This window comes from Populus nigra, chromosome 11, assembly GCF_951802175.1.
Source record: "Populus nigra chromosome 11, ddPopNigr1.1, whole genome shotgun sequence".
NCBI classification, from domain to species: Eukaryota; Viridiplantae; Streptophyta; class Magnoliopsida; order Malpighiales; family Salicaceae; genus Populus; species Populus nigra.
In genome coordinates this window covers 2,325,764-2,349,012 of record NC_084862.1, presented here as the reverse complement: position 1 = coordinate 2,349,012, position 23,249 = coordinate 2,325,764, and the positions used below count along the sequence as shown (strand labels likewise).

The 23,249-nt window shown below is 35.7% G+C and overlaps 5 protein-coding genes across 10 annotated transcripts; 1 reads left to right on the top strand and 4 right to left on the bottom strand.

The window, feature by feature from the left end:
* Nucleotides 1–167: 167 nt before the first annotated feature.
* On the bottom strand, nt 168–640 carry LOC133706319 (uncharacterized). Its single transcript, XM_062131823.1, has one exon. The coding sequence runs from the start codon at nt 497–499 to the stop codon at nt 302–304; it is 198 nt and encodes a 65-aa protein (XP_061987807.1). The 5' UTR covers nt 500–640; the 3' UTR covers nt 168–301.
* Nucleotides 641–7,336: 6,696 nt separating this feature from the next.
* LOC133667970 (uncharacterized) lies at nt 7,337–9,406 on the bottom strand. Its single transcript, XM_062087689.1, has 2 exons — nt 9,079–9,406; nt 7,337–7,786 (listed from the first exon to the last, which is right to left on the bottom strand). The coding sequence occupies exon 2, from the start codon at nt 7,748–7,750 to the stop codon at nt 7,553–7,555; it is 198 nt and encodes a 65-aa protein (XP_061943673.1). The 5' UTR covers nt 7,751–7,786; nt 9,079–9,406; the 3' UTR covers nt 7,337–7,552.
* A 133-nt stretch (nt 9,407–9,539) lies between these two features.
* Nucleotides 9,540–10,366, bottom strand: LOC133667969 (uncharacterized). The gene has a single exon (XM_062087688.1). The coding sequence runs from the start codon at nt 10,180–10,182 to the stop codon at nt 9,622–9,624; it is 561 nt and encodes a 186-aa protein (XP_061943672.1). The 5' UTR covers nt 10,183–10,366; the 3' UTR covers nt 9,540–9,621.
* A 406-nt stretch (nt 10,367–10,772) lies between these two features.
* Nucleotides 10,773–14,154, bottom strand: LOC133667968 (uncharacterized). Its single transcript, XM_062087687.1, has 2 exons — nt 14,019–14,154; nt 10,773–12,135 (listed from the first exon to the last, which is right to left on the bottom strand). Exon 2 carries the CDS (start codon nt 12,101–12,103, stop codon nt 11,066–11,068), a length of 1,038 nt encoding a protein of 345 aa, XP_061943671.1. The 5' UTR covers nt 12,104–12,135; nt 14,019–14,154; the 3' UTR covers nt 10,773–11,065.
* Nucleotides 14,155–15,857: 1,703 nt separating this feature from the next.
* Nucleotides 15,858–22,714, top strand: LOC133668552 (ion channel CASTOR-like). Of its 6 annotated transcripts, none has more exons than XM_062088475.1 (12): nt 15,859–16,321; nt 16,420–16,491; nt 16,654–17,271; nt 17,549–17,731; nt 18,274–18,333; nt 18,420–18,623; nt 18,792–19,040; nt 19,750–19,848; nt 20,256–20,450; nt 20,579–20,671; nt 21,305–21,559; nt 22,212–22,714. In XM_062088475.1, the coding sequence occupies exons 1-12, from the start codon at nt 15,920–15,922 to the stop codon at nt 22,428–22,430; spliced, it is 2,649 nt and encodes an 882-aa protein (XP_061944459.1). In that variant the 5' UTR covers nt 15,859–15,919; the 3' UTR covers nt 22,431–22,714. The 6 variants fall into 6 exon arrangements, 4 of the variants coding, with proteins under 4 accessions (XP_061944460.1, XP_061944459.1, XP_061944457.1 ...); XM_062088473.1 differs by having other exon boundaries at nt 19,750–20,001; XM_062088474.1 differs by lacking the exon at nt 19,750–19,848 and adding an exon at nt 19,903–20,001 and having other exon boundaries at nt 15,860–16,321.
* The last annotated feature ends 535 nt before the right edge of the window (nt 22,715–23,249 follow it).

Genomic DNA, 23,249 nt, shown 5'->3' with positions numbered 1-23,249 from the left:
ATACAACCAATTTGTCATAAATTATTTTTAAGGGAAAATATACAATATTTTACAACAAAAGACTGCAAAATTAAAGAGTTAAGCAACAAAAGCAATCACCATTCTGACGACCTTATTTGTATCATGTACTCAAATATTTTCCAGGCAAATGACCATTGACATGCGAATTCAGATTAAAGTTACTCTCCCATGTTTTCATTATCATGCTGATCAAGTACAGTAAAAGTGCAAAATCAAAAGTAGAAACAGCACATTCACAAATTAACCATTCTCTTGTTTCTGATCACATTATTACACATGGTCAAGGCTTAGATGGGATGGTTGCCTCAGACTCTTGCTTGCTTTTCTGCTGTTCAAACTTATCAATCGCGGTCTGAAGTTCGTTTGTCCCTCCAACAGCTCTCATGGTGTCGAAATAAACCTCAAAAACAAATGCTGACAAGCTTCCAGCAACTACCAGATTCTTGGTCTTAGGTGCATGGCTACTGAATCCAGCCATCTTGTAAAAATACCTTGAAAGTTGACACTGAAAAAAAAAAAGGCCCTACTGATCAGTCTAGCTTGTGGAATAAACAAGAAAGACGAAAGGCCCTACTTGGTAAAGAAATAGTTTGTTCTTTCAACACTTATCATTGCTCACACATACATGTCCTTTCCAATTGTATTCCGAATTTTCACCGACACTCATGATTTGAAAAGTTAAACCGCACTCCGATGACGAGCACCCAAAGACATAACTTGAGGAAAGAGCTGAAAAGGGAAAGGGCCCAGGTGTCATTAATTATGGGCTTGATAATGGAAACTGGTTTCAAGGATATGATGTAATGGGTTATTGGGCTTTGAAGGTTGATAGAACTCCTACAAAAAAAAGTTCTTCGTATGATTTAGGGAAATCTTTCAATGTTTAAGTCGGTAAAAATGTTGGAGAAATGCTGCCTTGAAAGATGTGTGTTGTTCATTGCAGATATAATAAATGAAGATTATAAATATAGGAGACATGGTGTGATAGGATTTCTAGTTACAATAACCTAGACTAAACTTGGGGGAGATGAGTTCAAGATTGCTTAACTCGAATCCATGATATATATATTTTTTTTAGTTTAACGTGGGTGTCCGGACCAGCTTGCGCGCACCTCGACTAATCCCACGGGTATTGAAGTTAACGACCATGTAAGCCTCCAGTGGCCATCATATGAGCAACCGCAGAGTTCGAACCTGAGACCACAGAGGGAGCAAACCCCTTGGTCTCAAGCTTTTATCACTAGGCCATCACCTAGATAGTTCCATGATATATATTTTACGTGTAGGATTTATGGTTGGGGAGACTTTAACCTAAGTAATAATAAATTAGAGCTAGTACCTAATGAAATAATTTATAAGCAATTTTTTTTTTAGTAATTGTGATATTTTTTTTATTAGCTCTGTATTTAAATTAAATCTTAAATTAACTATCTACATATAAATTAATTTATTCACAAGAATTTGTTCGTGTTATGTTGTGGTTTTAACCTAAAATCATAATCAAGATTTATTTTGGGTCCCATTTGTCTTGTCTCGATCTTATTAATGTTCATAATCTATTAATTAATTTGATAATAATTATGAAAGCTATTAGACTAGCAAACAACAATATCAAAACCTATCTCTACGTTCAACAAGAAGTGTGGTAGATAGATTAGGCGACCATCATGTTATTTATATCCCTTTCATGTTATTGTTGGCTAAATAGAGATGGGATAAAATTTGTTTTTTGTTTTTATTTTATTTTAAAAATTATTTTAATATATTTTTAAACAAAAAACACTTTAAAAACAACTACTACTACACTTTAAATATTTATCAGAGGCAAACTAGTGGTTCACGCAGCCTACAAGTCGTTCTAATTTTTTTATATATAAAAAACATTAAATCGATATAAAATGAAAAACACTTTAAAAAATAAAATATAAGATTTGAGTCATTGACTTGATTGAATTTTATAAACTTAGCTAAAAAAAGGGTAAATAAAATAAAAAACAAGTCAAGAACTCAACTCAAGCTTATCCTGGTTAATATGTCAAATATACGACGTGGTCGTGACACTGAGGTATAAACCCCTCAAAAGTAAAATTGAATAAAATCATGAAGTCAAACTAGGTTAACCCGCTAATCCTGCGACCATGAGAATAAGATTATGATAACTCCATAGAAAGAAAAGTAAAAACGAAAAACATAAAGACCAATTCTCAATCAATCAAATGTTGTAGGATAAAATTGATTTTTTTAAAAAAAAAATTAAATGTTGAAGGATCTTCTTTGATAATGAATAAAAAAAACTAATTAAGAACACAATAACCTCGTAGAAAGTACAATGAAAAAAAATCCAAAACTCAATTTCCAAATAAAATATTGAAGGAAGAAATTGAAAAAAAAATATAATTAAAAAAAAACTCTGACCTGAGTTCACCCGGGTTAGAATGTAAAATTTGTGATCTAGTTGTGTTATTGAGGTAACCTTGTCGAAAGCAAATGTAATAAAACTATAAAACTTAATTATCAAACAATCCAATTAATGTTGAAGAGTGAGACAAACGTTGATTATTTTCAAAATCAATGAGAAACTCAATAGAAGATAAAAAAAAAAAATGGAACTCAATCTTCATTAAATAAATGATGAATGATAAAATTAAAAAAAAAAGTTAGAAAAAAGAAAAAAAACCAAGCAAACTCTAATGAATCTCTTAAACCTAGTTTAATCTCCCAAAATTATAACTTGAGAAATCCTAAATCTAAGCTTAATCAAGAAGCTCAGTTCTCAACTAATTTAATGTTGAAAGATAAAACTGAAAAAAATATAAATTTAAAAATTTTAACAAAGTAAAAACAATAGTAATTAAAAGAACAATTATCAAATTTGACAGGAAAACAAAAGATAAAATGAGACGGATAATACTAAAAATGAGGTGATGAAGAGTGTGGAAAATTCTAAAAAAAAAACACTGTAAAAACTCTTTCTTCAATCCTTTTTTTATAATGAATTTTGAAAGTTAAATGGTTAAAGAATTTATTATGATCATAATAAGAATTAATTTTTATCATTATCATTCTTTAATTAGTCACTATAAATCAATTATAATATTTTGGTTGAAAAAATTGTTTATAATTTTTAATGGTTGATCAAATACTAGAAAGAATATTTGATCTTCAAGTAATATTTATATAAATTATAAAGAGTTTTAAATTATTTAAAGGGATCCTTATCCCCTATAAAATTTCAAAATTATTATTTTCACTATGTTTTGTTTATGTGTTTTGAAAACAAAATAATTATAAAAAAAAAACTAAAAGTCAACAATAAAACACTTTAAATCAAGATATATTTCATTGTATATTGGAACATTAAAATAACGCTTTTGCCCTTTTAAAAAATCTAACAAAGGGAAAGTAAAATTATCTTTTTCAATGGATTAATTAGGCGTTAGAAAATGAATTAGAGATAAATTGGTCAACACTTTTTTTTAGTACAATAAAATGAGTTTGTTGCCCCTAAAAGCACAAAAATATATATCTTTTGTCTGGGGACTTTTTTTAATATTATACACACAATAAAATTATATTGATACTTTTAATAACAAAAAAAATAAACAAACTAACATCCAGGACTTTTTATACTTTTCCTTTATTTGGGCAAAGTCAAATGAAAAAAAAAACTAATTAAAATAATAAATTGCATCCTAATCCGATTGGAAAAAAAAGATAGACCGGCTACTGAAATATATCTCTATTGGTTTTAAGAATATAAGACGGACATTAACTACTTCAAGAAACCAAAGCAATCGAAATATTTTTCCGAGTCGCAAACGGAAGACAAGATCCCTATATATTCACTCAACCAGCCTTACAATTCTCTATCCAAAAACAATTCCTTCTCCGTTCTCCGTAGTCTCGAGTCATCACCGATCTTTCTTCTTTCAATCCCTTTAATTTGTTGCATAAACATGGCCCGTTCTGTGATTTTTCTGGTCGCCTTCTTTCTTTCTTTCTGCGCACTGTCATGCATAGCACAACAACAACCATGCACCACCTATAAATTTTCAAACAACAAACAGTTCTCTTCTTGCAGCGACTTGCCTGTTTTGAGTTCCTCTCTTCACTGGAACTACCATCCATTATCCAGCAGAGTTGAGGTTGCCTTCAGGCATACTGGCGTGACCGATCGCAGATGGATTGCTTGGGCTATCAATCCAACTTCAGGAGGGATGATTGGTTCGCAAGCAATCGTTTCTTTTCCAAGAAAGGATGGAAGTCTTGCAGTCTATACTTCGCCTATAACAAGTTATGGAACGCGATTGGAACAAGGAAATCTTAGCTTTCCTGTCTTGGACTTGTCCGCTACTAATCAGAACAATGAGATGATAATCTATGCAAGCTTGGAGCTCCATGGAAACATCAGCACAGTGAATCATCTCTGGCAAGTAGGGCCAATGTCTGAAAACACTCCAATGATGCATAGTGTTGCTCCATCCAGTCCCAACGTTAAATCCATGGGGAGTTTGGACTTCCTTTCAGGAAGGATTAAAGCGACAAGAAGTTCTTCAACAACACTGAAAAATGTCCATGGAACGTTGAACACAGTAAGCTGGGGTATTCTAATGCCTGTTGGGGCCGTCATTGCAAGATACTTGAAGAGGTTCGAATCTGCAGGCCCTTTATGGTTCTACTTGCATGTCAGTTGTCAACTGCTGGCCTATATTCTTGGTGGTCTGTCTGGATTTGGGACTGGAATATTTCTTGGCATAAGGTCTCATGGTATCGAACATAGCTGTCACAAAATCATCGGCATTGTCCTCTTCTGTCTTGCAACAGCGCAGGTGTTTGGTGGTCTGGTCAGACCTGACAAAGATAGCAAGTATCGTCCCTTCTTCAACTGGTTCCACTTCCTGGCGGGTTGCTCAACACTTATCCTAAGCATATTCAACATATACAAAGGATTTGACATATTGCACGCCGCAAGATTTTGGAGGCTTACCTACAGTGGTATAATACTAACTTTGCTACTGGTCACGCTACTACTGGAAATATGCATAAGATGGAGCCTGCCCATAACTAAGCGTTCGATGTCAAATACCGTGGACAAGAACACATCCACTGTCACTGCAGTGGCTGCAATGGAGGTTTAGATTTTGGATGCGTAATGCTGCATTGGAACATGCGATTAAGTAAAAGAGAAACTTGTCTGCAGCTGGTCAAGGTGCGCTACTAGTGGAGGAGGTTCTGATGGAAAATATTTGATCTATACTGTTTTTAATTATCCAGAAACTAGTTTTTATTTTTAATTTTCTTGTTTAACAACTACCTTTTATATTGAATAATTATTAATTGAATCCCTTTATACTGATTCTATTAAGCTTGGGATCACTAATTGTTTTTCCTACTCTGCTATCTCATGCTGTACTGATCTTCTATGTTGGACATCCTCATCAAAGTTATCTTTATAATGCTCGTGTGGTGGTGCCCTTTAATTTTTTTTTCGTAGAATACATTTCCACTTGAGGAATGTGATTAATACAGGGTCAGAGAAGGTAGAGAATTTAGCTTATTGGTATTGTTTAGCAGATTAAGTAATGAAATGAAGAGTGAGGGTGTTGGACTAGGAAAGCAAGAGGATGTCTTTGATGGGTTCCTTTTGACTTTCCTTGGTATTAAACCCGTTCTTTTGTGGTATTAGAGCCAGGATGCATTGCAGAATCTGACAACGCAGTTGTGAGGAAAATTGGCACCAGGATATTGTTGAGGGAGGAATGCAGTGGTTATGGGGTTGGGGTGAAAGGGATGATAAAGGGTCATACAATTCCGGAAGCTGGGAACAATGGGGTTTATAATAATGGAACATTTGAGATTGATGTGGAATGTCAAAAGATGTATAATGAGTTGCCTGACGTTTTGGAGATCAAATTCAGAGTTATGAGATCTGTCATCAAAACCTTGGTATCAGGGAAAAAAAAAAACCAGAGCAATTTCTTCTATGGGTTCTTTTGTCTGATAAGATCTGATGGATTTTTGGGTTTTAATTCTTTTATAGTTTTGATGGAGGTTTATGCAGGGCTTGTAAGATTTCAAAAGAAAAGAAGTTCATGTCTTGATGTTCAGATTGCTTCCAAACAAAAAGTTGCTCGGAGTTTTGGTCTTGTTCCTGCAATTTTTCAAGCGAAAATGCAACTGGTTGCTGCCAAGAACAAGAAGAGCAAGGTAGAAAATTGTTGCAACGTGGCTACATGCTGTCTCTTCTTAGTAACGCGATCCGATGGCCATGACATTATAAATGCAATGCTCTAACCTCTGAGCTAAGCGGGCTCACATAACAGAAAGTGCACATGCATAGGATTTAGTTTGGCTGAGGATCTGCTATATATTGAAGTTGGGAAGTTCCTTTCCAAATATCCCCTTCCAGTACTTGCTGTGTCGTTTAAGTAGATGTGTTTGGCAGGCACCGTGGAATTGGTATCAAATCAACCATTTGTCATGTCTGGCATGAGTTTGCTGCTCGCACCATCTCCATGGTCTCAAGAGACCAGTCAAAATGTGTTAACTTTATTGTTATTGGATTAGTCTACACTCTAACGCTGAATTCATCAAGCAATGTCTCATGGGGCATCCAATTTGAAAGGAAAGGGGATTAGTTACAGAGATTTTGGCATTTCCCACTGTGCATAGCCTACCTACGGCTTAACTGAGACTGGAGAGGAGCGAGAGCAGTAGAGTTCTACAAGTGAAACTTCGTGGCATTATGGAACAGCTGAAACAAGTAAGCGGCAAAGAACATATTTGAGTTTGAATGTAGGAACATTCTCATTGAAGATTAAGACTTTATAGTTACTCTGCTTCACATAACCATGCTTGCTAAGCAAAATAAGAACCGAGATAAAAGTAGGAACATCAGCAAATCATGTAAATGGACTTGCAGTTCTATACAGCAGTATCATATACAATTTATTCAATACACATGGACTCCAGGAAAAAATGTGTACAAATTTGTTTTCTGTCAAATGAAGGGAAGGTAGAATAGGCTAGAGTTAAACCTGCTACCCTCTCCTAATTGGTATAGAACCGCCTTCGCTGATATAACCAATTTGTCATAAATTATTTTTAAGGGAAAATATACAATATTTTACAACAAAAGACTGCAAAATTGAAGAGTTAAGCAACAAAAGCAATCATCATTCTGATGACCTTATTTGTATCATGTACTCAAATATTTTCCAGGCAAATGATGACTGACATGCGAATTCAGATTAAAGTTACTCTCCCGTGTTTTCATTATCATGCTGATCAAGTACAGTAAAAGTGCAAAATCAAAAGTAGAAACAGCACATTCACAAATTAACCATTCTCTTGTTTCTGATCACATTATTACACCAAGGATCATATGGTCAACCCTTAGATGGGATGGTTGCCTCAGACTCTAATGCCTATCAAGTACAGTAAAAGTGCAAAATCAAAAGTAGAAACAGCACATTCACAAATTAACCACTCTCTTGTTTCTGATCACATTATTACACCATGCATCATATGGTCAAGCCTTAGATGGGATGGTTGCCTCAGACTCTTCCTTGCTTTTCTGCTGTTCAAACTTATCAATAGCAGTCTGAAGTTCGTCTGTCCCTCCAACAGCTCTCATGGTGTAGAAATAAACCCCAAAAACAAATGCTGACAAGCCTCCAGCAACTACCAGATTCTTGGTCTTAGGTGCAAGGCTACTGAATCCAGCCATCTTGTAACCGAAACTTGTAGCAGAAAATGTGTTATACTGCCAAAGTTGCAGAAGTAGGAAAGGAAATATATGAATTAATCTGTTTTTCTAGGCATCTTGTGGCAAACAAAACATGCTTCCATGGAAGGGAATTATAGCACCGGATTCAAATTCTTTCATTGGCAAAAATGGAAAATATTACAGGAGGTATTCTCGACTGCTAATGAAGATATTACCCAATTGAATTGCACATTGAATTGCACCCATGGACTAAACAAATCTCACTAATCCTAAAACTTCATGCAATTAAACTCAGAAATGTTTTCGATAGTTTCTCTCCCTCACAAGTACACTGCTATCATCAGCTCTACACCTGCACTGTTATTTTTCTGTTTCACTAATCTAGCTCTCCTCTCTCTTAATCTCCTTCATCAACCATCAGTGCATTGAAGAAAAAGAAAGGACCTTGAAATTCAACATGAAACTCAGAAATGTTTTCGATAGTTTCTCTCCCTCACAAGTACATTGCTATCATCAGCTCTACACCTGCACTGTTATTTTTCTGTTTCACTAATCTAGCTCTCCTCTCTCTTAATCTCCTTCATCAACCATCAGTGCATTGAAGAAAAAGAAAGGACCTTGAAATTCAACATGAAACGTATTTTTTTCTTCAAAAATGCACCTGCTAGCAACATGTAAAAATACCTTGAAAGTTGACACTGAAAAAAAAAGGCCCTACTGATCAGTCTAGCTTCTGGAATAAACAAGAAAGACAAAGGCCCTACTTGGTAAAGAAATAGTTTGTTCTTTCAACACTTATCATTGCTCACACACACATATATGTCCTTTCCAATTGTTTTCGGAATTTTCAATACAAATATGATTTGATTTCTCAAAATTTAAAGTTTTCATTCAACTATATGAATCACCATTTGACAACCAAAACCCCAATTCAACTTCTTTCCTTGGCAGAAATGCAACATAAACACTCATTCCTCTTCACAACAATAGTAAAGTAATAACTCATCGGCCTACTATTAACGATAAAAAACCCGATCACACCATGTAAAAATCAGGGAATCCAAAATTCAATAAAACACTCATCAATCCAACACTAGAATGACACTTAATCCACAGTTTGGCACCTCAAACCAGAGAAAAATGAAGAAAAAAAATCTGGGTTTTGAACATCATGTTGACTTTTAACTTCCCAGCAGCTGAAGATGAAATTTTACTAATCCAGACAGCTAAATCAAACTAAAGTAGAAAAATAAGCAACCAAACAAAATACCATCAAGAAAATGAATTCGAACATCAATAAGTTACAGCCTTGCAAATTAAAAACGAACCTGAAATCGTGGAGTTCTTTCTGTGAAGCTCAAAACCCTTTAATAAACCCTAAGAACTGTGACTTCTTTTTGTCTTTTTATGATTTCTTGGGTTCTTGAGAATTGCGAACGACAACAGGTGGTGGCTACAGAATACCGACAAACACGGCATGTAATCTGCTTGCCATTGTTGGGCCTGCTATAATGGTATATGGGCCAGTTATAAGATCGAGATGGGCTATGGGCTGCGAATCTGTTACTAGGCCTCCTCTTTTTGGTGCTGGTTTATCAGAAGCCCGAAGCATGAATTTGCCTTTAATTAGATTGAGGATTTGTTAAACTTGGCCCAGCATAGTTTACATTGTGAGTTTACTTTCTTTTTACTTTTTAAAAATTTATTTTTAATATTAGTACATTAAAAATATTTAAAATTAAAAAAATAATTTCAAATAAAAGAAGTATTTTTTTAAAAAAAATAAAAATTTCTGCTTAAAAAACGAACTTCCACTGTAAGAACATGACAAGTACAAATCAAATTGAAAAAAATTAAAAGTAAGCGAATCTCTAAAATTGCAAAGGCCAAGGCCAGTTTTTCAACTCCTCTTCTTGAACTTTTCCATTTCTATCAAAAGAACCAGCGCCACTCCCATTTCCTTCTGCAAAAGCATAGTACCTCAACAAGAAAGCAAGAACCAACACAACCCATTCCAAGCAAAAGATCAGCAAACAAAGCCCACCAGCCAACTTTAAGATAACAGCACCATCTTCCTCTCTCACGTAAGACTTCAAGTACCCCAAGAAATCACCAGTCTGTGTAAAGATAAGGATCGAAACTGATCCTTGAAATATTGCTGTTAGAGAGGTGCTGATCATGTGAGCTGCATACCATTTGTTGGATCCAGATAAGGCCACAGAACAGCCAGATACAGCTGAAATGATGGTGAACATGTGGAGGAGAACGACAAAGAAGCCGCAGAGGGAAGGGAATAAACGGAGAGAAAGAGTGAGGAATATGCAACTAGAGGCTGCACACAAGAGAATGTAGTTGCATATGGTGAAGAATATATGCGTTGAGTGGTGGGATTCAGTCACTGGACAAGATTTGTGATTGTTAATGAGACCCATTTGAGAAAACTGATGATTTGCTGTAATGAGAAGCTGGATTTTGAAGATCGAAATACAACTCTTTTTTTTTGTTGAGATTGTGACTGATTTGTTGAAACGAAAATGGGATGGCAAGTATATATATATGCAAGGGGTAGAAGCTGGTGCAGCAGGGAAGTGACCGTTAAAAGAGGGTTTGCCATCGGCTAGTTTTCCTACTGTGATTTCATTGGTCACCAATAATTCTAGCAGGGTGGTTTGCTTATCAACGGCTAGTTTTAAGCACAGATATATGACCCGATCCATGGGTCAACTGGCCCAAGGTCTGGGTTGTAGGTTGGTTAGGTTGACCTCATCCGGGTCAGACCCCAAGTAAGCAAATCATGGACCCGAGCTGACTAGACCGGGCTGGGACCAGTCTTATACCTAACGGTATTATCATACTCCAGCCGACAAGGCAATCATTCCAGAAATGCTCCTAAGGAAATGCTCTCGTTGTTGCCAACAAATCATTCCAGGGAGACTGACAAAACTGTAAGATACAAATTGTTGCAGCTATATCACCATGCTTGGACAGTGAAAATAGTTGGAAACTTGCTTAGATCAAAGAGTACATACAAGTCCAAAAACTTTATTTCATATCCAACAAACACTCACTGTGCGCATATTCATTGATACTTCAGTAGAACAAGATAGCCAGCAAGTAATAAGGACTACAAACAAGTCAGCAAGATATAAGAAAGATCAGTAAAACATACATCAACATCACATAAGTTGAATTCAGCTCAAAAGCTACATAAGTAGTACAACCTATTCAATCGTTTAGTTGGGTACTGACAAGCAGGCCCCAAAATATCTTCCCCGTTACTAACAACTCATTTTGGACAGGCTGACAAAGCAGTGATCAGATTTCCCCAAGATAAATCTGTTTGTCACTGCTGCATGATCCAATGATAGGCTCAGTAGGGTGGAAGACACACTCATTGACAGATCCAGCGTGACCAGGAAGCTTATACAAGATGCGTCGAGAAGTTGTGTCCCATATGTAAACCATGCGATCTGCACTACCAGCAGTGACCTTGCTTCCATCTGGTGACCAGCTACACTTTAACAAGTTCTTTTCAAAGTTGTGTTGGTGCCCTTCAAAAATCTTTACACATCGATTTTGTGGTGCATAGGGGCGCATGTCCCAAATGCAAAGCTTGTTGTCCATGCCATTCGTAAGCAGATATGAGCCATCAGGACTCAACTGCATACTTGTTATCATATCTTGATGGCCCTCTAGTGTCATGGTCACTTCACCCTTGCGGATGTCCCATACCTTGACATCATTATCTATACCACCTGTGAATATCTTATCCGATGCATCAGAGAAACTGACAGCTGTGATTTGGTATTTATCTGGAAATGTTTGGATGGCACCCTTCTGGCGCAAATCCCAAAGTTTTGAAGTTCCATCATCAGATCCACTTACAACAAGTGGAGGCCCCCTACGGGAAGGGCAACATGAATTCACAAAAGAGGAGTGTTCTGCCATTTTCTTTATCTGTTTTCCGGTCTCGACATCCCATGCCCTGACAGTTTTGTCAGGACTGGCTGATATTATCTGGGACCCATCAGCAGTCCAATGAAGATCTAAAACTGCATTTTTGTGCCCTCTCATAACCATGAAGTTTTTGCATTCCCCATGCATGTACCACAGAAAAATTTCTTTGTCATGAGATCCCGATGCAATGACATTTCCAGCTGGATTGAACTTCATAGTATATATAGCACTCTGGTGACCAGTAAGCAACATGATAGGTGATTCCAAGCTAGATCTACGCTGCTTACCATTATGTCCAGGTCCTTGTGACCCTGTATATGGAACAGTAGACCACTCCATTGGCCTTGGACCGGAGACAGACAAAGCACTTTCACTCTCCCTAGGCACAACTTGCATCTTGACTTCTGCTATATGAAAGAACTAAAATCCTGAATGGGAATACAGCATAAAGTTAATATCCAGTGCCAAATTAAATAAGTAATATGAAATAGGAGAAACATCTTATTGCAATTGCAAACCAGGCATGCCTAAACACTCTGATCTATGGGACTCTTAGCTAAGGTTTACGAACATTTCAGACTAAGAAGTAGATAAATCCCCCTTTCTTGCTTGTTTCCAAAATGATCATAAGAGCCAATGGCGTATAACAAACGGCATGTCACATCAACTGCAAACCCACTGATATCCTACTGAAGTTGACTACTGAAAAGATAAATATGACTCCGGAGGGGAGAGGAGGCTAAGGCCTCAAAGCATTTAACATCCAGACCTAATGAAATGGAGAAAGATTTAAATCGCAAAATGAACATGAATCTCACATAAAGATAACACGATGCAATCTAAAACCCCCCTCTACCAACCAAAGACAGGGTAATGTACCGTACAAAGTTTCAACAAGGCAAGAGTAACATAAACACTTGCAGGATGTGATCTTTACACTCATAAATGGTGAAGCAGGTAATGCTCAGACCAAAACAAGCATGACTCAGCTTGCCAGTGACCAGCAAGAACCACCATCTCACCAAACATGAGAAAAGAGAAGATCAGTACCATACATTAATAACAACTAACATAAGCCACATTTAACCCATTGAAAGAAAAGATATTGACTAGACCCTTCCATATTTCTTTTTTCTAGCCTGTACATTAAAAAGACAAAATCAATTCGCATGCTGTTTTAGAATATCTTGTTGCAATTGCATACCAGGTAGGGAAAAAGAATAAGAGTTACAAAGTTTCAGAAGTTGAAAGAAATCCTATGAGTGCAATGAAAGACATAAAAATCGCATCAAATGCAAGCCAAGTAATCTCATAATGAAGTTCAACTAATGACAGAGTCACATGTTAGCACAAGACAAAAAGAGCCAGAGAGTGAAAAATAAAGCCAGTCAAGGCCTCAGGGTTAGAGACATGTAACAAGTAACAACTAGTGCATTAGAGCTAAAAATCAAAAAGTGAAATAGCAAAATGGAAATGAATCGCACAAGTGAAAAAAACAAAATCCACACTACAATCCATTTCTAATTCCCAGATAGAGACTTCAGTAGCCTAAATTAGTGTTATTCTTCCAAAAAACACAGCATGAGATTTTTAAAAACAAAGCCCGCCCAATGAAACACAGTGGAATCTCACAACTTACAATTGACAAGCAAGAACAAAAACTGGAGCAACAGCTCAAAGAAGAACTTGGGCTAAACACTAATCACAGCTATTGGAAACCATACTTGACTCATCAAAAAAAAAAAAAAAAACTTGACTCTTACATGTTTCCCTTTTCCTTTATGGTGTGAATAAAAAGAAAATCAACAAGCATTTTGTGTTCGAAAAACATAGAAACATTTCAGCTTCATCTTGAAATATAATCAATCACCAGCTGCTAGGTGGGGTGAGATTCGAGATGTCTCATGTTTAATAGGTAAATAATAAATTTTCCCCTATAATCCATCCTAAACTAAATGAAGAAACAATAATATATCTATCAATCAAGCTAAATATTATTTACACTGTGAAATTCAAGAAAACAAGCAAATGACAGGAACAATGTATCAAGAACGAAGACTTTTTTATGTTAACATTTTTAGGGTTTCTTAAACTAAAAGAGAAAAGAGGGCTCCCCCGAATTAGGCAGCTAAGTTAGGTCAAAACAGAATATGAAGAATCCCATCAGTTTTTTAGGACAGTGTGATTTGATTCGAAACTTATCAAAACAGGAAAAAAAAAAAAGGAAGGCAAATAATCTTTTCTACGGCTAAAGGGTTCTTCTTTCGGTGAAATACAGAGCTTTGAGAGCGAGAACAAGAGAGGAGAGTACCTTGTGATGACGGTGAGAGATTTCTCTTCTCTCTGCTAAACCCTGGCCTGGAATGGAGGCGATCTATTCTTTATGAGCCCCTTTTTTTTTGTTCTTTTTTTTTTCTTTTTAATGAAGTGCCACTGACAAGGCTGTTTGACCCAAGCCTCATGTTTTGGGTCAGAGCTTAGTATATGAGTATCGAATCATGAGCCCTAAGCCCAAAACATGGGTGGCTTGTCAGCTGCTAATCCAGCAATTTTTTATTATTATTAAAATTAAATCATTTTAATAAAAAATAATTTAGTTTGCCATGAAATCAGCCTAATATAGCTTTCAAATCCGGAGGTCCTAAATTAATTTACCAAACTAAATTTTATAACTATAACATAAAATGTTATAGGGAAACAAAAAATATATATATAAAATCATGGAAGATTGGCTTAGAACCATGATCTAATAAAATCTAATTTGATTATGGTAAAGCAATATAATATAATATAATACAATCACAGAAAATAAAAAATTTCAATCTAAAGTTTAAATTATGCAGTGACAAGTTAATCTGAATAAATTAAAATAATATTATTTTTATTTTTAAAAAATATTAGGTTTTAATTAAACAAATCAAATTATAAATCAGTTTATTAGATCCTTCAAGTCAACTTTTTTTTAACCTAAATCAAGTTATATTTGAATAAAACAAATCTAATTAGAAGAAAGTTTAATAAATATGAAGTATTATAGCTCAAAAGGAGAATGATTAAGAAAATAATCAAGTTCCAAATTTTAAACTTGTTCTTTGTGTTTACTTTTGACTTTAGAAGGCACTTACTTTACAGACAACTTACTAAGGACAAATTTGCACACATTAATTATTTTTAAAACCACAAAACTAATCACTACAAACAACCTCTTTCACTATCAACTTTTTAAAATATTAACATTAAGTTTTATTAAATACAACGCTCCTAATCATTTGATTAAGTCTCCTTCATTAATCCCAGTTAACTCAACCTTAAAATTAACTAATTCACATTCTAACCAGGTCAAGTGGCCGGTAAAATTAATTTAAATATATTCTTGATTGTTTTTATTTTTGTGTTTTAAAAATATTTTAAAAAAAATTTAATTTTTTATTTTTTTACTTTAAATTAATATTTTTTAATATTTTTAGATAATTTTGATGTGCTGATATCAAAAATAATTTTTTAAAAATAAAAAAAATATTATTTTAATATATTTCTAAATGAAAAACACTTTGAAAAACAACCACCCTTCTAAACAAGTTAATTTAATGGAGTTAACTTACACTTATAATCATTATGAATAAATTGACTCAATTAAAATTTAATAAAAATTAAATTGATTTAAAAAAATACAATATCATTTAACTTAAAAAATTAACCCATATCAATTTTAAATTAAAATTGCTGTTAAATTGCATCTAAACTTGTGATTTGGATTGAATTTAATTATTATGTTTTTAATATAAAAATATTTAATTATAGTACCATTTGAATTTATATAAATAAAATGAAATTAAATCAAAAATGCATTTAAATAAAAAAAATAGAAAGTTTTCATTTAAGTAAATTCAAGTAAGAACGAGTTAGAAATCCAAGTTTCGACTCATATTAACGCTTGTTTTGGGTCAACTTACTAAAAAAAAAACCTGATTTTTTTAAAATAATATCATTAATTTTTTTTTAAAAAAATAGATTTAACTCTTCTGTAAAACAACCAGCCTTTGAAGCAAGTCAACTCACGGGTAAAGACTTGTAACTATGGTTAGAAACACTAAAAAATAAATAAATAAAAGAAAAAAAGAAAAAGAGAACATTAGCCTTCCTAAAAGCATCTCTAATCACTAATCAAACACAAAGAGAGAAACTGAGAAAGCATTTCAAAAAAGCCCCACCATGTCCCTTGACTCCCAAGACTCTACTTCTCCTTCCTTCAACAGGGACTGGTTCTTCCCTTCACCTTCCTTCATCCACCAATCACCTCCTAAACCTCCTAAACCCCACCGCAGATTCTCCACTGCTTCCAAACATTCTCCAGGTTCCAACATCTCCAATCCTCCCTCGTTTCGTTCATCACCCTCTCTCTCTCCCACCACCACTTCTAAATATGGAAGACTTCGCCGGCGCGTGGAGTTACCTCGACCACCTGATAAATATTCAATACAACACCAAAATGACTCCGTTTTGGACCGCAAACCTGTTGTTTCCAGTGAGAAGAAGCAGTCTACTGTGAAGGTTTCTTCTGGATCATTGGGCCATCGGGTCAGAGTCCGATGGAATTTGGCCATTACAGTAGCTGTGAGTATTTATATAGTAATGTTTCTGACAACTTGATTGTGTGAAAGTAAAAGAAGAAGCTGTTTTTTGAAGTGGGTTTTGTTTTTGGGCTGTTGCAGATTGTGATTACAGCTTTGACTTCATTAGTGCACAAGAATTTTACTTTACATAACCAAGTAATTGTTTTGCAGGTGAGTTTTTCACTTAAAAGTTTTGATTTTTATTATCAAGATTGGTGATTTTAAATCTGTATGTAGTTTTATTGATCATTTAAAGTATTTACTAGTTGACTTTGACCTTAATGCACGGCTTTGTTGTTAGTTAACTGGGATTTTTTATTTGTCGGATTGCAGGATCAAATACTGAAACTAAATGTTAGATTACGAGCGTGTAATTTGTTATCCAATGTAGATACTTTTGATTCAGTTATGCAGGAGCTTGATGATATTGGTTATGGTAGTGATAACGGGTTAAAGAATTTGGCTTTGATTGTTTCAGTTACGCTATTGTCTATTCCGGTTCTTGCTTTCAAGTACATTGATTTTGTATCGAAATCCAGATCATCGGATAGTGTTTCGGAAGAGGCGTTGTTGAATAAGCAGCTTGCATATCGGGTGGATATTTTTTTATCAGTTCATCCATATGCCAAGCCTTTGGCGTTGTTGGTTGCGACATTGCTGGTTATTTGCCTTGGTGGATTGGCGTTGTTTGGTGTGACAGATGATAATTTAGCGGATTGTCTTTGGTTGTCTTGGACGTTTGTAGCGGATTCAGGCAATCATGCTAATACCGAGGGGATTGGTCCAAGGCTTGTTTCTGTTTCTATTAGCTTTGGTGGGATGCTTATTTTTGCTATGATGCTTGGACTTGTGTCTGATGCTATTTCTGAGAAGTTTGATTCATTAAGGAAAGGAAGAAGCGAAGTGGTTGAGCAAAACCATACTCTAATTCTTGGCTGGAGCGATAAACTAGTAAGATTCTGATTACACAGCTTTTCAGTGTGATGAAGCTTGTTTTTGAGCATACGTGTGCTCGCACTTTTTAAAACGACTTAGTTGTGAGTAGTGAAGGCAGGTCATTTCAAAGAGAACCTTAATATAATCTGGGAACAATAATCTCCATCCTAATTTAAAAATCTCTGAAGAAATTCCTAAAAGGGCGTGGATAACGAAACAAATATATTTAGGTACTTGAAGAATCTTTTTGCAATATTTTCCTCAATAACCAAGTAATTTGTTCTGAAACTAGGGATCACTGCTGAATCAACTTGGAATAGCCAATGAGAGTTTGGGTGGAGGAATTGTAGTAGTGATGGCTGAACGAGACAAAGAAGAGATGGAAATGGATATTGCTAAAATGGAGTTCGACTTCAAAGGAACATCTGTCATATGCAGAAGTGGGAGCCCCCTAATTCTGGCTGACCTAAAAAAGGTATGCATAGTTTCTGTGATATTGCTTATAAGTTGTAACATAGAGATGTCTTATCTACTGAAAAGCTGTGGTAGCGGGATGGATTCGGTCTTCTTCAGTTGTACTATGTGGTAGCTAAAGCATGGCAGTTCCCAAGAAAGAATTCTATGATTAAAATTTTGCTTTAAGCATTTTATTGTACAATGTTACTTCATATTCTTGAAGATTGCACATAGCATTTCTTGTCATGATTTCTGCTATGAATATTATTTCTCTGTACATTCTTTGAGTCCACCTTCTACTTCCTTTCCCTCTCTTTTTGCGTTGGGGTTGGGTTGGTGGGGGGGGGGGGTGTTTCTAATGGCTATTGTTTTCCCAAGTACACTGGCTTGTTATAATCTTCTTTCCCACAATCATTCTATGGTGCAACTTGCCTGTGTTTGGGCTTCTGTGAAGTTGTTGCAGCTAGCAGTTTTAATGATGTTAGTATCTACCTTGTCATGAGTGGTGAAACCATTATTTTATCTGTTGCTTTTCTTGATATGGTAATGCCTGAGTTTCAGGTATCTGTCTCCAAGGCCCGTGCAATAGTTGTCCTTGCTGAAGATGGAAATGCTGACCAGGTCAGCTACTTGAGTGCATAAGTAATGTTCTTCATGTATGGTATTGACAAGCATTGATAGCCATTGATGTTTATGGTTGTATACAGAGTGATGCTCGCGCATTGAGAACCGTCTTAAGTCTTACAGGAGTGAAAGAAGGTCTAAAAGGGCACATTGTGGTGGAGCTAAGTGATCTTGACAATGAGGTTCTTGTGAAACTTGTTGGTGGAGATCTTGTCAAAACTGTTGTAGCTCATGATGTTATTGGCCGCTTGATGATTCAATGTGCTCGGCAGCCAGGACTTGCACAGGTTAATTCTGCACTCTTAAAACTCTTGTCACGTTCTGTTAACATCATTGTAAGCGTTATTGCCTGGCTGATTTATTTCACAATGATTTTTTACCGCTGTTTATTATTCTGCTGTAAACTCTTTCCTGCTTGCTTGTGCATGTGATCAATTACGGATTGGTTATGACAGATATGGGAAGACATACTTGGGTTTGAAAATTGTGAGTTTTACATCAAAAGATGGCCGCAGTTGCACGGCATGCAATTCGAGGACATACTAATCAGTTTTCCCGACGCTATACCTTGTGGGATCAAGGTTGCTTCTTGTGATGGTAAAATTATCTTAAATCCTGAAGACTCGTATGTTCTTCAAGAAGATGATGAAATCCTTGTCATTGCGGAAGATGATGATAGCTATGCTCCAGCAGCATTACCTACGGTGCTTTCATTTTCCTTCATAAATAAAGATTTCTTATAGATTGCATGCTTCTTTCTTTTCCCTAGCTTGTGTCTTTGTTCTGTCATCCTAGGTTGTATGTGCATGATAAGAGACGGGACCTACACCTGACCCAGTGCAAAAGAAAGTCGTCTTCCCTTACCAGATCCAGGATGCTCATTTATTGGAGATAAATTACAAAATGAAAATGAAAAGGCCTTGATAAAGGCAGCAAATATCTGTATACAAAAGAAAACAACGTCCTAGCTATAGGCACCAATGCATACCCATAGATAAATAGTTTCTTAGTTTTAGCAAAGTATGTTATTGCACAGATATGCATGAAGTCTTTGGTGCTGTACATGATGCTGTGTGGTTGGTGAAAACTATCACATTGGACCTGATGTGTCTACCATAGACCGTTTATGGATGGTTCTTTTCTCTGATTACTAAATTGTGTAATTTAGTAAAGGATATAGCTTTTGATATAATGTAAGACTATCAAAAAAAAATAATAAAAAATAATACATGATGTAAAGGGGCTGATAAAACTGATAAGGGAAAAAATGAAAGTGAAAATAGCAGATCATGCTCGGATTGGTTAAGGACAAGTTCAGTTGTGAACATTAGAATGATGCCTTCAGTGGAAATTAGGTAAGTGGATGCACCATAAAAGAAGAACTTACATAATATAATAAATTTCATCATTCAGGTCAAAGAGGCATCATTCATGCACATTGCCCGACCTGCAAGAATGCCACAGAAGATTCTACTTTGTGGATGGAGGAGGGACATTGATGATATGATTGTGGTAAGCTCTTTTGTGAAGCCCCTAATCTTTCTTTTCTTCGCCTGGATGCTGCAGGTATGGAGAGGAAGTCTACCCAAAGACTTTATTGGTCCAAAGTCTGCAGAAAAGATATTATTCTGTGGTTGGAGACGTGACATGGAAGATATGATTATGGTAATGTTATAAGGATTATGAAATCATAACTTCTCCGTTGCGGCAAAGTGGTGGTAGACATTTCAGAATTCTTCTGTGTTATTATTGCAGGATTTTCAGTTGTAGTTGCAACAAGTGTGCCTATTGAAACCATTCTTTCCAGTTTCTACATGTACTTTTTTTTGGGCAACAATGAGCTCTCTTTTTTGTCTCATTTAGACTATTTCATTTCTATAACAAAAGTAATTATCAGTTACTCATCTCTTCATGTTTAGGTGTTGGATGCATTTCTAGCACCAGGTTCAGAGCTCTGGATGTTCAATGATGTTCCCGAAAATGAGAGGGAAAAGAAGCTCATTGATGGTGGTCTAGACTTAAGTAGATTGGAAAATATACAACTTGTCAATCGAGAGGGAAATGCGGTCATAAGACGTCATTTAGAAAGCCTTCCTTTGCAATCTTTTGATTCAGTAAGTGAATAATACTAAAATAGTAGTGGGTTGAATCAAACTATATGACATTTGGGATTGTATTTTTTGAATGTAATTATCCTTATTCTTAGTTAAAAAGATTTTGATGCAGTATTTGGTGTGTCTAGATTTTAATTTTGGCTGATGAGTCAGTGGAAGATTCAGCCATTCAAGCCGACTCCCGATCTCTTGCCACATTATTATTGATTCGTGATATTCAGGTACTTGATCTAACTAAAGTTCTGGTGGATAGGCTATTACTCATTCATACAACATAAGTTCTATTGATTAACCAGTATAAATTTCACGACTTAAAAAGACATTTCACACTGACAACTGAAACCTTTATTTATTATCCATGACAGTTGGCTTCTGCCACGCAGCTACTGCAATGTAAGCTTTGTGAAAGTGAATTAATGTTTGGGGGGCTTCCCAAGTAGGATAAGTGTAGTTTGAAGAGACAGTCTGTTTGGGTTTCAAAAAACACATTTTTTTGTCTTTTTTATTGGGGTTTTTTTTTTTTTTTTTTTGGGGGGGGGGGGGTGGGGGGGTGTAGAGAGATTCTTTTACATTTACTTTGACTCGAGATGGGCTCTTCACCTTTCAGCCTTCTTTGAAGTTTCACGCCATCCTCCAAGATGCCCTGTAATCTTAGGTTTAGAATAGCCTTTTGCTTTCTTTTCTGAAGAGTACTTGGCCAACTCCTCTTCAACTTTAAGGAAAAGCCAAAAAGATTTTGTTTATTTTCTCCTGAACCCAAGAAGATAATTGTACAGGATCCAGGTGTTAATGGTGCAATTTAGTGCTTTTCGATCCTTTGTATTCATGTGTTCTTATTCTCATGATCCATGCAGTCAAAGCGTCTCCCAATGGTAAACCAGGTTCGCAGAGGAACCTTCTCTCAAGGTTCGTGGATTGGGGAGATGCAGCAGGCTTCAGATAAATCTGTAATAATAAGTGAAATTCTGGACCCAAGAACTAAAAATTTATTATCCATGTCGAAGATCAGTGATTATGTTTTATCAAATGAACTTGTCAGCATGGCATTGGCCATGGTTGCAGAAGATCAACAAATAAATGATGTATTAGAAGAGCTCTTTGCAGATGAGGTATTCTTTTGTCTCACTTCTGTTAAATTCTGAGATCTTATTGCACTCTATGGAAAACCAAATTTTGAAGGGCGAAGTAGGCTTACAAAATTGCAATAGAAAATTCCAACAAGTGCATGCAATGTTTTCTTTTCTCATAGTTTGCCTGTCAGCACCTTATCTATATGTTTTCTTTTCTCATAGCTCACGCTATGTTAAATCCTCCCTCTCTCTCACAAAAAGCCATCTGCATCATGTATACTATAGAGCCCATGAAACTTTTCTAGCTAAACTAAAGGATGAAATCTTAAACACATCAGGTGATTATTAACTTCGTTCCCTAGTGCATTTAGTTGGTCACTCCCTTAAATCATATATTATAATGACTTTGATGCCCTGCTTCTTATATTGAGAAAGTAGCATAGCGTGAGCCCTGCATCCATATAATCATATTGTTATTATGGCTGTGATAAATTAAGCTAGTTAACATGCTGGACCACAACTGCAAAGGGTTTGCTAGCATGTTCTCTCTTTACTGCTTAGAACAACCCTCTAGCATTGATCAGAGTGATTCCTTTGTTGTGTTAGTGAACTTGTTGCTATTGATGATGTTAGAATTTAAGATCCTTTAATCAGTTAAACTCATCATTCACAAACATTTTGCCTTCATCAGGGAAATGAGCTACAAATAAGGCAAGCAGATCTTTACCTCAGTGAAGGCGAGGAATTGAGTTTCTATGAAGTACTATTACGAGCACGACAGAGAAGAGAGATAGTCATTGGTTACCGTGCAGCTAATGCTGAAAAGGCTGTTATCAATCCGCCTGCCAAAAGTGAGAGACGTAGGTGGTCACTGAAAGATGTCTTCGTGGTAATTGCAGAGAAGGAATGAGGATGAGGTTCTTCTTCATCCCCTGAACATGATATTCTTTGAAAAAATTTCGATGGACACCGAAGAAAACAACAATAGGAAGTGTTCATTAGTTTCTGCCAGTCTGAAAAAAGAAAGAAGGAAATGCTACAGATGTACAGTCACATCTAGTATACTTCTTGTAAAAAAACTCAACCTCAAAGTTATGGATTTTTCTCGCTACCTAAATATGAAAGAGTTGTAACGTTTCCCAGGACATGTGTTTGGAGCACTAAATTGATATGAAGGCTCTACTTGGCGTGAAACATTTGTGATTTGCAAGAATGATGACTGACAGCACAAGAAATGAATAGCTTCAAGCTGGCTTCTTGCTTCGCCGAAGCATGTTATAGCATGATAATTGAAGCTAGATGGTTGGAAGTATATTCTGCATCGTTCAGGACAATCTCCTTCCTTTGGAATACTAAAAAGAAAAAACCCTCTTCTGTAATCTCAACGTGAAAGCAGAACCAGCCGACGCTTTATGGTAAAATCTTGATATCTGCCTATCGCGACGACGTGTGTTGTGGAGGTTTCCATCCAAGGATGGATTGGGGAATTATTCCCCTTTAACTTCATCAGCTTATTACTTATAGCCAATGAATAAATCTCAATCGTATCCATATCACATTCAAAGTAGGTAGATTAATTAAATTGGCTTCTTTGAATGTTGAAAAACCGACTTTTCGATGCTTAATGTATAGCGACGCGAAATAACTTTTCATTTTGCTTTATAATATAGTTGTTTTCCACAAATAATGATGAAATTTAATCAAATTAAAAATAATAATTTACAATAGA